Source organism: Cetorhinus maximus, chromosome 4 (assembly GCF_964194155.1).
Source record: "Cetorhinus maximus chromosome 4, sCetMax3.hap1.1, whole genome shotgun sequence".
Lineage (NCBI taxonomy): Eukaryota > Metazoa > Chordata > Chondrichthyes > Lamniformes > Cetorhinidae > Cetorhinus > Cetorhinus maximus.
In genome coordinates, this window is record NC_135882.1 from 122,921,444 (window position 1) to 122,935,884 (window position 14,441).

A 14,441-nucleotide genomic window follows, 5' to 3' on the forward strand; every position below is an offset into this window, starting at 1 on the left:
GACAATATTTGAGGAACTGTACAAGGGTCATAAAGTCAGAGTAAATATGACACAGGAGAGCCCATTCAGCCTATTGAATCCATGCCATCTCACTGTAGAGCAATCAAATATGTCCCATTCCCCAGCTCTATCCCCATAACCCTGCAAGTGTATTTCCCTCAAGTGCCCATCTAATTTCATTTTGAAGTCATCCATCATCTCTGCTTCTATCACCCACATAGGCAACGAGTTCCAGATCATTACCATTCATAGCATAAAAAAGTTGTTGTTCACATTCCCCTAAATCACTTGCAGGAAAGTTAAATTTGTGTCCCCTAATCCTTTAGCCATCAGCTAATGGGAATAGCTTTACTTTGTCTACCTTATCCAAGCTTGTCATAATCTTGTATGCCTCCATTGAATATTGCCTCGATCACATTTGCTCCAAGGAGAACTACCAACCTAACCTTGTATTAAAATCCCTCATCTGTGGAACCACTCTGGTAAACCACCTCTGCACCCTCTCAAAAACCTTCACATCCTTCCTAAAGTTTGATGGCCAGAACTGGATGTAATCCTCTAGTTGTGATGTTGCCAGACCTTTATCAGCATAACTTCCCTGCTTTTACATGCAATGGGCAGAATTTTGCCCTTGATGGGCAGGCAGGCCCCACCGGCTTGGCAGTGGGCAGGCAGCCGATCGCCGCCGCCGAAATGGGTCCCACCGCAATTTTGAGTGGGCGGGCCAACTGACGGGAAGCGCTATGCACTTCCTGTGCGGGGGGGGGGGAGGGATTCCCCAACTGCGCGTGAAAGAGCGCACATCTTCCTGAGACTAAGTGCTGTCTCAGGGAGAGCGCTGAAAGTGTTATAAACTTAAAAAATAGAAAAATAAAAAAATTATTAACAAGTCCCCCTCATGTGACAATGTCACACGAGATGGGACATGTTAATAAATATTACATAAAGTTTATTAAAATTTTTTAAAACAGACGTGAAACCTCATCCCATCAATGGATGAGGTTTCATATTTTTTCAGAAGCCCGCTGGGGCTCCTGGCCTGCCCGCCAGCCTTAAGGTTGGACAGGCAGGGCCTTTAATTAGCTTAATTATCCTGTCAATGGCCTCAATTGGCCATTGACAGGTTGGCGGGCGGACAGCTGATTTCGCTGTCCGCCTGCCTTTCTGAATATTTAAGTGGGGAAGGATGATGTCGGGGGTTCCCCCGACGTCATCCTATGTCATTTCCGCGTCGGCGAGTGGGACCCACCCCCAACTTACCGACGGAAAAATTCTGGCCAATGTTTCTATTTAGGAAGACCAAGATCCCCAACATCACCACTCCATAATTATTTCACATCTCTGTGATTTGCTGAGTTGCTCCTCTGTCTCTCTCTCTCTCTCACACACACACACAGTATTTGGGGGCCTATCGAATATCCCGAGTAGTAAGATCACCCCCTTTTTGCTTCACAATTTGAACAAATGGATTCTGTCTTTGCCGCCTCAAGGACATCCTCCCTTTCCAAAATAAAAGTGTTAACAATAAAAATAGGGCATTACATTGTACACGGTGATTTCAAGGGCACCGTGGCCCTGAAAAGCCAGCACAACAGTGGAATGATATTGCTATTGCTATCATATAGTCTTTGCTGTTATAATTAATAAAATTATTGGCTGTACTGAATAATGTATCTGTGGCCTGGAAATTGGCAGACATTGCAGATGGTGCCAGAGAACATTTGGAAAGAGCTCAACACTAAGGCTGTGGGCTGTGGACACTGATAGCTGACAACAATCATGAATATAATTTTAAAAGCAAAATACTGCGGATTCTGGAAATCCAAAACAAAAACAAAAATATCTAGAAAAACTCAGCAGGTCTGGCAGCATCTGTGGAGAGGAACACAGTTAACATTTCGAGTCCGCATGACTCTTCAGCAGAACTAAGGAAAATTAGAAAAGAGGTGAAATATAAGCTGCTTTAAAGGCGGGGGGGTGGGGGGGTAGACAAGAAGAGCTGGATAGAGGGCCAGTGATAGGTGGAGATAACCAAAAGATGTCACAGACCAAAGAACAAAGAGATGTTGAAGGTGGTGATATTATCTAAAGGAATGTGCTAATTAAGGGTAGAAAGCAGGACGAGCAAGGCACAGATAGCCGTAGTGGGGGTGGGGTGGGGTGAAGGAATCGAAAAAAGCTAAAAGGTAGAGATAAAACAATGGGTGGAAATACATTTAAAGATAATGGAAATAGGTGGAAAAAGAAAAATCTATATAAATTATTGGAAAAAACAAAAAGGAGGGGGAAAATCGGAAAGTGGGTGGGGATGGAGGAGAGAGTTCATGATCTAAAATTGTTGAACTCAATATTCAGTCCGGAAGGCTGTAAAGTGCCTAGTCGGAAGATGAGGTGCTGTTCCTCCAGTTTGCGTTGAGCTTCACTGGAACAATGCAGCAAACCAAGGATGGACATGTGGGCAAGAGAGCGGGGTGGAGTGTTGAAATGGCAAGCGACAGGGAGGTCTGGGTAATGCTTGCGGACAGACCGAAGGTGTTCTGCAAAGCAGTCACCCAGTCTGTGTTTACTCTCTCTAATGTAGAGGAAACTGCATTGGGAGCAACAAATTCAGTAGACTAAGTTGAGGGAAGTGCAAGTGAAATGCTGCTTCACTTGAAAGGAGTGTTTGGGCCCTTGGATGGTGAGGAGAGGGGAAGTAAAGGGGCAGGTGTTGCACCTTCTGCGGTTGCATGGGAAGGTGCCGTGGGAGGGGGTTGAGGTGTAGGGGGTGATGGAGGAGTGGACCAGGGTGTCATGGAGGAAACGATCCCTACGGAATGCCGCCGGGGGGGTGAAGGGAAGATGTGTTTGGTAGTGGCATCATGCTGGAGTTGACGGAAATGGCAGAGAATGATCCTTTGAATGCGGAGGCTGGTGGGGTGATAAGTGAGGTCAAGGGGGACCCTATCATGTTTCTGGGAGGGACAGGAAGGTGTGAGGGCGGATGCGCGGGAGATGGACCGGACACGGTTGAGGGCCCTGTCAACCACCGTGGGTGGAAAACCTCGGTTAAGAAAGAAGGAGTACATGTCAGAGGAACGGTTTTTGAAAGTGGCATCATAAGAACAAATGCGATGGAGGCGAAGGAACTGGGAGAATGGGATGGAGTCCTTACAGTAAGTGGGGTGTGAGGAGCTGTAGTCGAGGTAGCTGTGAGAGTCGGTAGGCTTGTAATGGATATTAGTGGACAGTATCGCCAGAAATTGAGACAGAAAGGTCAAGGAAGGGAAGGGAAGTGTCAGAGATGGACCATGTGAAAATGATGGAGGGGTGGAAATTGGAAGCAAAATTAATAAATTTTTCCAGGTCCAGAGGAGAGCATGAAGCAGCACCGAAGTACCCATCCACCACTACTCTCCTCCGTCTGGCTGAATTTCTTCTCACACTGAATAATTTCTCCTTAAACTCCTCTCACTTCCTCTAAATAAAAGGTGTGGCTATGGGTACCCGCATGGGCCCCAGCTATGCCTGTCTCTTTATGGAGTATGTGGAACATTCCTTGTTCCAGTCCTAGTCTGGCCCCCTCCCACAACTCTTTCTCCAGTACATTGATGATTACTTCAGTGCTGCTTCATGCTCTCGTCTGGACCTGGAAAAATTTATTAATTTTGCTTCCAATTTCCACCCCTCCATCATTTTCACATGGTCCATCTCTGACACTTCCCTTCCCTTCCTTGACCTCTCTGTCTCAATTTCTGGTGATAGACTGTCTACCAATGTCCATTACAAGCCTACCGACTCTCACAGCTACCTCGACTACAGCTCCTCACACCCCGCTTACTGTAAGGACTCCATCCCATTCTCGCAGTTCCTCCGCCTCCGTCGCATCTGTTCTGATGATGCCACTTTCAAAAACAGTTCCTCTGACATGTCCTCCTTCTTCCTTAACCGAGGTCTTCCACCCACGGTGGTTGACAGGGCCCTCAACCGTGTCCGGCCCATTTCCCACGCATCCGCCCTCACACCTTCCTCTCCCTCCCAGAAACATGATAGGGTCCCCCTTGACCTCACTTATCACCCCACCAGCCTCCGCATTCAAAGGATCATCCTCCGCCATTTCCGCCAACTCCAGCATGATGCCACCACCAAACACATCTTCCCTTCACCCCCTCTGGCGGCATTCCGTAGGGATCATTCCCTCCGTGACACCCTGGTCCACTCCTCCATCACCCAGTACACCTCAACCCCCTCCCACGGCACCTTCCCATGCAACCGCAGAAGGTGCAACACCTGCCCCTTTACTTCCCCTCGCCTCACCGTCCAAGGGCCCAAACACTCCTTTCAAGTGAAGCAGCATTTCACTTGCACTTCCCTCAACTTAGTCTACTGCATTCATTGCTCCCAATGCGGTTTCCTCTACATTGGAGAGACCAAACACAGACTGGGTGATCGCTTTGCAGAACACCTTCGGTCTGTCTGCAAGCATTACCCAGACCTCCCTGTCGGTTGCCATTTCAACACACCGCCATGCTTTTATGCCCACATGTCCGTCCTTGGTTTGCTGCATTGTTCCAGTGAAGCTCAACGCAAACTGGAGGAACAGCACCTCATCTTCCGACTAGGCACTTTACAGCCTTCCGGACTGAATATTGAGTTCAACAATTTTAGATCATGAGCTCTCTCCTCCATCCCCACCCCCTTTCCAATTTTCCCCCTCCTTTTTGTTTTTTCCAATAATTTATATAGATTTTTCTTTTTCCACCTATTTCTATTATTTTTAAATGTATTTCCATCCATTGTTTTATCTCTGCCTTTTAGCTTTTTTCGATTCCTTCACCCCACCCCACCCCCACTACGGCTATCTGTGCCTTGCTCGTCCTGCTTTCTACCCTTAATTAGCACATTCCTTTAGATAATATCACCACCTTCAACACCTCTTTGTCCTTTTGTCTATGACATCTTTTGGCTATCTCCACCAATCACTGGCCCTCTATCCAGCTCTACCCTGCCCCCCCTTAAACCAGCTTATATTTCACCTCTTTTCTAATTTTCCTTAGTTCTGTTGAAGAGTCATGCGGACTCGAAACGTTAACTGTGTTCCTCTCCACAGATGCTGCCAGACCTGCTGAGTTTTTCCGGGTATTTTTGTTTTTGTTATGTATTTAATTTTGCCTTTGCTGAGGATTTGGCACAGCTCAGCCACAGGTTCCTAGTCACTGCTAGCTACGTACAATTTTTGTGCCGCCTGGCATCACTAATGGCAGTTCTTTCCTGCTCTTATTATTCCCCCTCAACAAGTTGCAACATTATTAAAGCACTGAATTCAATATAAAACATTGATAAATTCTTGTAGTTTGAAGCTTAGTTATAGCAGATAACCTATTAAAGACAAACAATTTGCAGGTCCTAGATTTCTGAGAGAAGAATGCGCCGTATGTTTGATATGGCAGACCTGGAAAATGCAGCTCAGTAATTTCAAATTGAAGTTCAATATTTATGCCAGCAATGATTAGATTAATAAGCCTAATGGCTTTGGTGCCATTTCCTCCCAGCATCTGGCAGCTTCTGTTAATTTAAATTTGTGGTTTTCTGCATTCCCCTATTACTGCAGAGATTTATTGCAGCGCTAACAATTATTTGTAAACTACAATTGTTTTCAGAAAGAATTTCAGATTTAACGCCACCCTCCAAAGTTTTACTGCAGCAGATTATATCCTCTAAACAACTTTTTCTTTCCAATTTTTTCTAACCTGAAGGATGAAATTCTAACTTTATATATAGAAAACTGTTGTTTGAAAAGACAGAAAAGTAGAATTACTCTGCAATGAGGTGAATAAGCATGAAATAATTCAAAAGGAAGGGAATTATTGAGTTGGAGAACCATGTTTGTGTTTTTTTTCTTTTAAAATGTACTTTTTGAAATATACTGTAATATAATTCTATTTCTTAAAAAGGACAGTCAAAACTGGCAGGCCAAAAATGTGCACTTAGCAACTGGATACAGACATACTCTTTTAACTTTTCTTAATATCTTGTTAACAAACTAAAATCAAAATAGTGAATATTATTGAAGCATTATTACAGAAAATGCAATGTACCAATAAAAAACAACACTAACCAAAAGGGCATAACTTACTGGCCTCTCTAATACCACAGGAAGAGATGGCAAAAATTCAGGTTTCTCTTTTGAAATAGGCAAGCTAGCAATTTTCATCAGGAATTCTCTGCTGTATGTAATCCTCTCTGCATCTGGAATATAAATTGAATTGGTAAACAAAATGGGACATTTTATTAATACAAAAATCTGTAACTTTAGATACAGCTAAAGTCAAACTACTCACTAGAATTTTAAAGAGTATTGTTAAAACTACACACAATGTTACTGCACCTTGTTTGTTCCCAACTCTTATTGTTGCCTTAAATGAACATTTCTGGTTGAGCACCTACAGGAATGACCACAGCTGAACTACTGGGGCTGTTTTCTTTACAGGCTGTTTCCTTGTGGAGCTTGGATTGATAGTTTGGCCTTTGAACTTGCAGAATACAAGATGTTATATAAAGGTGGGAAATAAATTTTGGTATTAAAAATAAATAATGCTGCCACACTACTGTATAATTCTTAGTTGTATCATTTTTGATGTACTGAAAAAATTCATATACAATTTCAGCCTGGCAACTGTGAATGCTGGAGGAGTACCCGCAAATGTATTACAAATCTGTTGATTAGTGGAAGTTAACTACATTTCCCCCCAAAATACTAATACAATTTGTTTAGAACTTAGTTAGGTGCAAAAAGTGACTTGCACTGTTACAAATATTTGCCAAAACTGAATAGAAGGGAGAGGAAAGATTACCTTTATACAACTTTAAACACTTGGTGGTATATTTTCCAAATCACTAACATTAAATATAAGTCGTAAATACAGGATATTGAGGTAGAAGTTCCTGTCTATTACAGTGAGAGCTATTTTGTAATGCCTGAAATGAAGTTATGATAACATCATGTTTATGCATGGACATCTAGGGACACAAAGTTTGGAAATGTAAACAGTGAGGAGGATAGTAGCAGACTTCAAGAGGGCATAGACTAACTACTGAAATGGGCAGCCACATGACAGATGCAGTTTAATGCAGAGAAGTGTCAAGTGATAGATTTTGGATGGAAAATGAGAAGGATTTTAAAGGGAACACAGGCCTGAGAATTCACAGACACAAATCTTTGATGACAGAACACGTTTATACAAGGTTGTGGGACCTGGCATTATAAATGGAGGAATAGAGTAGAAAATGGAAGTTATGGTAAACTACAAATCACTGTTTACCTCCAATTCTGGGCACTACACTTTAAGAAGAATGTCAAGGTCTTGGAAAGAATGCTGTTGAGATTTATTTGAATGGTAACAGGACTTCTGCTACATGGAGAGTCTGGAGAAACTGGGATTATTCTCATGAGAGCAGAGAATCAGGAAAGATTTAATATATATTAAAGTTTTGAAGGTCTTGATAGTTGTGGAGAAACTGTTCTCACTAGCAGGAGGGTAAATGGCTAGGGAACTCAGATTTAAGATAATTGGCAAGAGGAGATGAGATTTGTTTTTAGCAGTGAGTTGTTACAATCTGGAATGCACTGCTTGAAAGACAGAAGCAGATTTAGTTGTAACTTTCAAAAATTAACTGGAAGTTTACTTGAAAAGGAAAAATTTGCAGGGCTATGAGGTAAAGGGCAGGAGATTGGGAATAATTAGATAACTATAGAAGACTGTCACAGATACAGTGGGCCAAATGGCTTCCTTCCTTCCAATTATTCATACTATAATTGTATGAGGGACTAACCTTTATTCATAAGTTAATTTAAAGAGCCTGATAATAAGAATCAATTTCCACATGGTTTTGCTTGGCAAGCCATTATGTTGTCACTTTGGTTTTTTTAAGCCTTTGTATCAATTGTTACGATACTGTTTTCTCATTGTCCACCAGACCTCCCCGCTCCCCCATTGCCCCGCCTCTCTCCACCCCACAACCCCCACCCTGCCCAAACCTTCAATAATGTCATGATAACCTTTTCTTGGGAATCCTTTTGTATCTGTGCTGTTTTGTTTAGGGGAAGATGAATATAGAAGGGATGACATGCAGATGTTCACTCTGGCCTTGTGTGCATTTTCCCTTTCTTTAGTTAATGGTGCCTTCAGTTGCCTATCCCTCATGCTCTGGAATTCACTTCCTAAACCTCAATCCTTTTGCCTCTAGATCTCTTTATCCTCCTTTAAGACCCTCCTTAAGGCCCACTGTAAAGTCCACCTCTTTGACAAACCAACCATCCTACTATCTTCTTTGGCTTGGGATCCATTTGTCTACTATCAAAACATAAAAAATAGGAGGTGTACACCACAGTGCTCATCGAGACTGCTCTTCCATTCATAACTGTGCACACTACTCCAGGTGTGGTCTCACAAAAGCCTTGTATGTCTTACTACAATCCCCTTGCCTTCCTAATTGCTTACTGTACCTGCATGCTAACTTTGTGTTTCTTGTATGAGTATATGCAGGTCCCTCTGAACATCACCATGCACAAGCTCACACCTTTAAAAAAAAATCTGATTTTCTACTTTTACTGTCAATGTGAATAACCTCACGCATCCCCAAATTATATTCCACCTTGTTCCTCACTCACCTATCCTGTCTTCATCTCCTTGTAGCCTCTTTGTGTCTTCCTCACTTCCTAGATTACCCTAGTTTTGTATCGTCAGCAAACATAGATACATTAATCTTGGTATCTTCATCTGAGCCATTAGCATGAATTTTAAAAAGTTGAAGCCCCAGTACTGATCCTTGCCGCACTCCACTAGTCACAGTCTGCCAACTTGAAAATACCCTGTTTTTCCCTATTTTTTGCTTTCTGCCCATTAATCAATCCTCTATCCATGTTAAAATACTATTCTGAACTCCATGAGCCATTATCTTTTGTATTAACCATTTGTATAGCTCCTTATCAAATGCCTTTTGAAAATTCAAGTACAGTACATCTACTGACTTCCCATTATTTACCCTACATCCTCAAAAAACTCTAATAAATTTGTCAAACACATTTGGCCTGTCATAAAACCATGTTGACTTTGTCTGATCAAACTATGATTTTCTATGCTGAGACATCCTTAATAATAAATTCCAGCATTTTCCTGATGACTGATATCAGGCTGAGTGGTTGCTTTCTATCTCCCTCCTTTCCTGTATAGAGTGCTACATTTGCTAACTTTAAATCAGCTGGAACCATACTAGAATCTACAGATTTTGGAAAATCATGACTAGCATATCCACTATCACTGCAGCTACCTCTTTTAGAGCCCTAGGCCATCAAGTCCTGGGAATTTGTTAGATCATGATGCTATAGCGATAACAGAGACCTGGCTCGAGGAAGGGCAAGACTGAGTGTTAAATATTCCTGGGTACAAGGTGTTCAGGAAAGGAAGGACAGGAAGAAAAGGTGGAGGGGTGTCTGTATTAGTTAAGACGACCAGAAAGAGGATGTCCCAGAGAGTTCAAGGACAGAATCAACTTGGTTAGTGCTAAGGAACAAAAAGGGTACAATTACATTGCTTGGTGTAGTCTATAGGCCACCAACTTGTGGAAAGGATGTAGAAGAACAAATCTGCAGGGAAATTGCAGAGAGGTGCAAACATTATAGAGTGGTTATAATGGGGTACTTTAAACACCCAAATATAGACTGGAATAGTGGTAGTGCGTAGGCAGATAGGGGCAAGAGTTCCTAGAGTGTGTTCAGGAGAATTTCTACAGTAGTATGTGCCCAGTCCAACAAGAAAGGAGGCAATGGTAGACTTGGTTCTTGGAAACGAGATGGGGCAAGTGGATCAAGTGCCAGTGGGGGAAAATTTAGGAGACTGTGATCATTGTATCATAAGGTTTAGGATGACAGTAGAAAAGGACAACGGGCAATCCATAGTAAAAATAATTAATTTGGGGAGAGCCAACTTCAATGGGGCAATAACGGACCTGGGCCGGATGGACTGGAACCAAGGGTTGGTGGGAAAAACTGTAGCTGAACAATGGGCCACATTCAAAGAAGAAATAGTTTGGGCACAGTCAACGTATATTCCCTCAAAAGGGAAAGGTAGGGTAAACCAATCCAGAGCTCCCTGGATGAAAAAGGAGATAGAAATTAAGATAAAGAAGAAAAAGTGTGCTTATGACAGGTGTCAGGTAGAAAATACAATTGAGAACCAACCTAATTACAGAAGGTTCAGAGGAGATATGAAGAAGCAAATAAGAGAAACAAAGAGGGATTATGAGAAAAGACTGGCAGCCAACATAAAATGGAATCCCAAAGTATTTTATAGGCACATAAATAATAAGAGAGTAGTAAAAGAAGGAGTAGGGCCGATTAGGGACAATAAATAAGATTTACACATGGAGGGAGGGGGCATGACTGAGGTGTTAAATGGATACTTTGCATCTGTCATTACCAAGGAAGCAGATGCTACCCAGGCCATGGTGACAGAGGCAGAAACTCTGTCACTAGAAGGGTTCAAAACCGATATGGAGAGGTATTGGGTAAACTGTCAGCATTTAAAGTTGACAAGGCACCAGAACTGGATGAGATGCATCCAAGAGTATTGAAGGAAATGACAATGGAAATTGCAGGGGCACTGACCATAATCTTTTAGTCTTCCTGGGTCTCAGGGGAGGTGCCAGAGGACTGGGGAATTGAAAACATTACACCCTTGTTCAAAAAATGGTTGTAAGGATAACCACAGTAATTACAGTCCAGTCAGTTTAAATTCAGTGGCAGGGAAGCTCCTAGAAACAATTATTCGGGATAGAATTAATAGTCACATATGTGGTTGATTAGGAAGAGCCAGCATGGGTTTCTTAAGGGAAAATCATGTTTAACTAACTTGCTGGAGTAATTTGAAGAGGTGACAGAGAGGGTTGATGAGGATAATGCTGTTGACATGGTGTACATGGACATCCAAAAGGCATTTGATACAGTGCTGCACAACAGACTTGTAAGAAAATTTATAGCTCATGGAATAAAAGGGACAGTAGCTACATGGGTACAAAATTAACTGAGTAATAGGAAACAGTGAGTAATGGTTATTGGATATTTTGGAGCTGGAGGAAGGTTTGTAGTGGAGTTCCTCAGGGGTTGATATTGGGACCCTTGCTTTTCTTGATATATTTTAATGGTCTAGATCTTGGTGTGCAGGGGACAATTTCAAAGTTTGCGGATGATACAAAAGAAAATAAAAGCTCATGGTGTAGGGGGTAACATATTGGGATGGATAGAAGATTAATTAGCTAACAGGAAGCAGAGTTGGCATAAATGGGTATTTTTTCTGGTTGGCAGGATGTGATGAGTGGTGTGCCACAGGGATCAGTGCTCGGGCCTCAGCTTTTTACAATTTATATAAATGACTTGGATGAAGGGACCGAAGGAATGGTGGCTAAATTTGCTGACGACACAAAGATAGGTAGAAAATTAAATTGTGCAGAGGATGTAAGGAGGCTACAAAGTGACATAGATAGGTTAAGCGAGTGGGAAAATATCTAGCAAATGGAGCATAATGTGGGCAAATGTGAAATTGTTCATTTTGGCAGGAAGAATAAAAAATAAGCTTATTATCTAAATGGTGAGAGGTTGCAGAGCTCTGAGATTCAGAGGGATCTGGGTATCCTAGTGCATGAGTCATAAAAGCAATGTTCTCATTTATTGTGAGAGGAATTGATTACAAAAGTAGGGAGGTTATGCTTCATGGCATGGTTGTACAGGGCATTGGTAAGACCACGCTTAGAGTATTGTGTACAGGACTGGTCTCCTTATTTAAAGAAAGATGTAAATACATTAGAAGCAGGTCAGAGAAGGTTTACTAAACTAATACCAAGAATGGGCAGGTTGTCTTATGAGGGAAGGCTAGGCAAGTTAGGCTTGTATCCACTGGAATTTAGAAGAGTAACAGGTGACTTAATTGAAACCTTTAACATCCTAGGGGGTCTTGACAGGATGGATGTGGAGAAGATGTTTGTTCTGGGAGAATCTAGAACTAGGGGTCACTGTTTAAAAATAAGGGGTCGCTCATTTAAGACAGAGATGAGGAGTTTTTTTTTTCCCGAGGCTTGTGAATTTTTGCAACTCTCTTCCTCAAAATGTGGTGGAAGCAGAGTCTTTGAGTATTTTTAAGGCAGAACTGGTTAGATTTTTGATTAACACAGGGGTGAAAGGAGATAGGCAGGAATGTGGGGTTGACGTTACATTCAGATCAGCCATGACCTTTTTGAATGACAGAGCAGGCTCGAGGGGCTGAGTGGCCTACTCCTGCTCCTAATCCATATGTTGGAAACATTGTAAACTGTGAGGACAGTGTAGAACTTCAAAAGGACACACAAGTCGGTGGAGTGGGCAGATAGGATGCTGAAGAAGTTCAACGTACAGAAGTGTGAGGTGATTCATTTTGGTAGGAAGAACATGGGGGGACAATGTAAAATAAGGGGTACAACTCTTGAGGGAGTGCAGGAGCAGAGGGACCTGGGTTTATGCATGCATAAGTCATAAAAGGTGGCAGAACAAGTGGTGAGACCAGTTAATAAAGCATACAGTATCCTAGGGTTTATTAATAAGGGCATAGAGTACAAAAGCAAAGAGGTTATGCTGAATTTGTATAGGTTACTAGTTAGATCTCAGCTGCAGTTTTGTGTACAGTCCTGGGTGCCACACTTTAGGAAAGATGTGAACAAACTGGAGAGAGTGCTGAAGAAGTTTACAAACATGGTTCCAGGGATGAGATTATTTAAATACGAACAATGTGCAGGGTTATGGGGAAAAGACAAGGTAATGGCACTGAGTCATAATGCTCATTCAGAGAGCCAGTGCAGACACATTAGGCTGAATAGCCTCCTTCTGCACCATAACAATTTTGTGATTCTCTGATTCATAACCCCTTAAGCTTTTTCAATACTTTTTCTCTGCTGATATTAATGACCTTAAGTTCCTCACTCTTATTAGCACCTACATTACCTTCTATTTCTGTATACAATTTGTGCCTTCTACTGTGAAGACAAGACACAAAATGTTTGTTCAGTGTCTCTGCAATTTCCTCATTCCCCACAGTAATTTCTCTTATCTCTGCCTCCAAGAGAATATTGTCTACTTCAGAGATCTCTTCCTTTCTATATACTTGTAAAAGTTCTTACAATCTTTTCTTAAATCCCTGCCTAGTTTACTCTCATTCTATTTTTTCCCCTTTTTATTAACTTTTGGTGTCCCTTTGGCAGTTTCTAGACACTCCCACTCCTCAGGCTTACGATCATTCTTTGCCATGTTGAAGCTTCTTCTTTTAATCTAATACTATCCTTAACTTCCTGGCTGAGCCAAGGGTGGGTCTTCCTCGCTGAATTTTTGCTTTTTAATGGACTGCATTTTCGTTGAACATTATGAATTGTTTCTTTAAATGTTTCCCCAGTTTATGTATCATCATAGCTTTTAGTCTATTTACTCAATCAATCTTAGCCAGTTCAGCCTTCACATCTACGTAATCAGCTTTGTTTAAGGTTCTTTTGAGGGCATCTGCCCTCACACCTTCCTCTCCCTCCCAGAAACATGATAGGGTCCCCCTTGTCCTCACTTATCACCCCACCAGCCTCCGCATTCAAAGGATCAACCTCCGCCATTTCCGCCAACTCCAGCATGACGCCACCACCAAACACATCTTCCCTTCAGCCCCCTGGCAGTATTCTGCAGGGATCGTTCCCTCCGGGACACCCTGGTCCACTCCTCCATCACCCCCTACACCTCAACCCCCTCCCACGGCACCTTCCCATGCAAACGCAGAAGGTGCAACACCTGCCCCTTTACTTCCCCTCTCCTCACCGTCCAAGGGCCCAAATTTTTCAAGTGAAGCAGCATTTCACTTGCACTTCCCTCAACTTAGTCTACTGCATTTGTTGCTCCCAATGCGGTTTCCTCTACATTGGAGAGACCAAACGCAGACTGGGTGACTGCTTTGCAGAACACCTTCGGTCTGTCCGCAAGCATTACCCAGACCCCCCTGTCGCTTGTCATTTCAACACTCCACCCTGCTCTCTTGCCCACATGTCCGTCCTTGGCCTGCTGCATTGTTCCAGTGAAGCTCAACGCAAACTGGAGGAACAGCACCTCATCTTCCAACTAGGCACTTTACAGCCTTCCAGACTGAATATTGAGTTCAACAATTTTAGATCATGAACTTTCTCCTCCATCCCCACCCCCTTTCCGATCCCCCCTTTTTTTCCAATGATTTATATAGATTTTTCTTTTCCCACCTATTTCCATTATTTTTAAATGTATTTCCATCCATTGTTTTATCTCTACCTTTTAGCCTTTTTCGATTCCCTCACCTCACCCCCACTAGGGCTATCTGTACCTTGCTTGTCCTGCTTTCTACCCTTAATTAGCACATTCCTTAGATAATATC

The 14,441-nt window shown here is 42.4% G+C and overlaps 1 protein-coding gene across 1 annotated transcript in view; it reads right to left on the bottom strand.

The window, feature by feature from the left end:
• gra (granulito) overlaps nucleotides 1-14,441 on the bottom strand; it is a 220,301-nt gene that overhangs the window by 33,724 nt on the left and 172,136 nt on the right. The window contains exon 5 of the mRNA XM_078539725.1: nucleotides 6,116-6,228. Within this exon, the coding sequence (XP_078395851.1) occupies nucleotides 6,116-6,228 (113 nt within the window). The remainder of the gene's footprint in view (nucleotides 1-6,115; nucleotides 6,229-14,441) is intronic.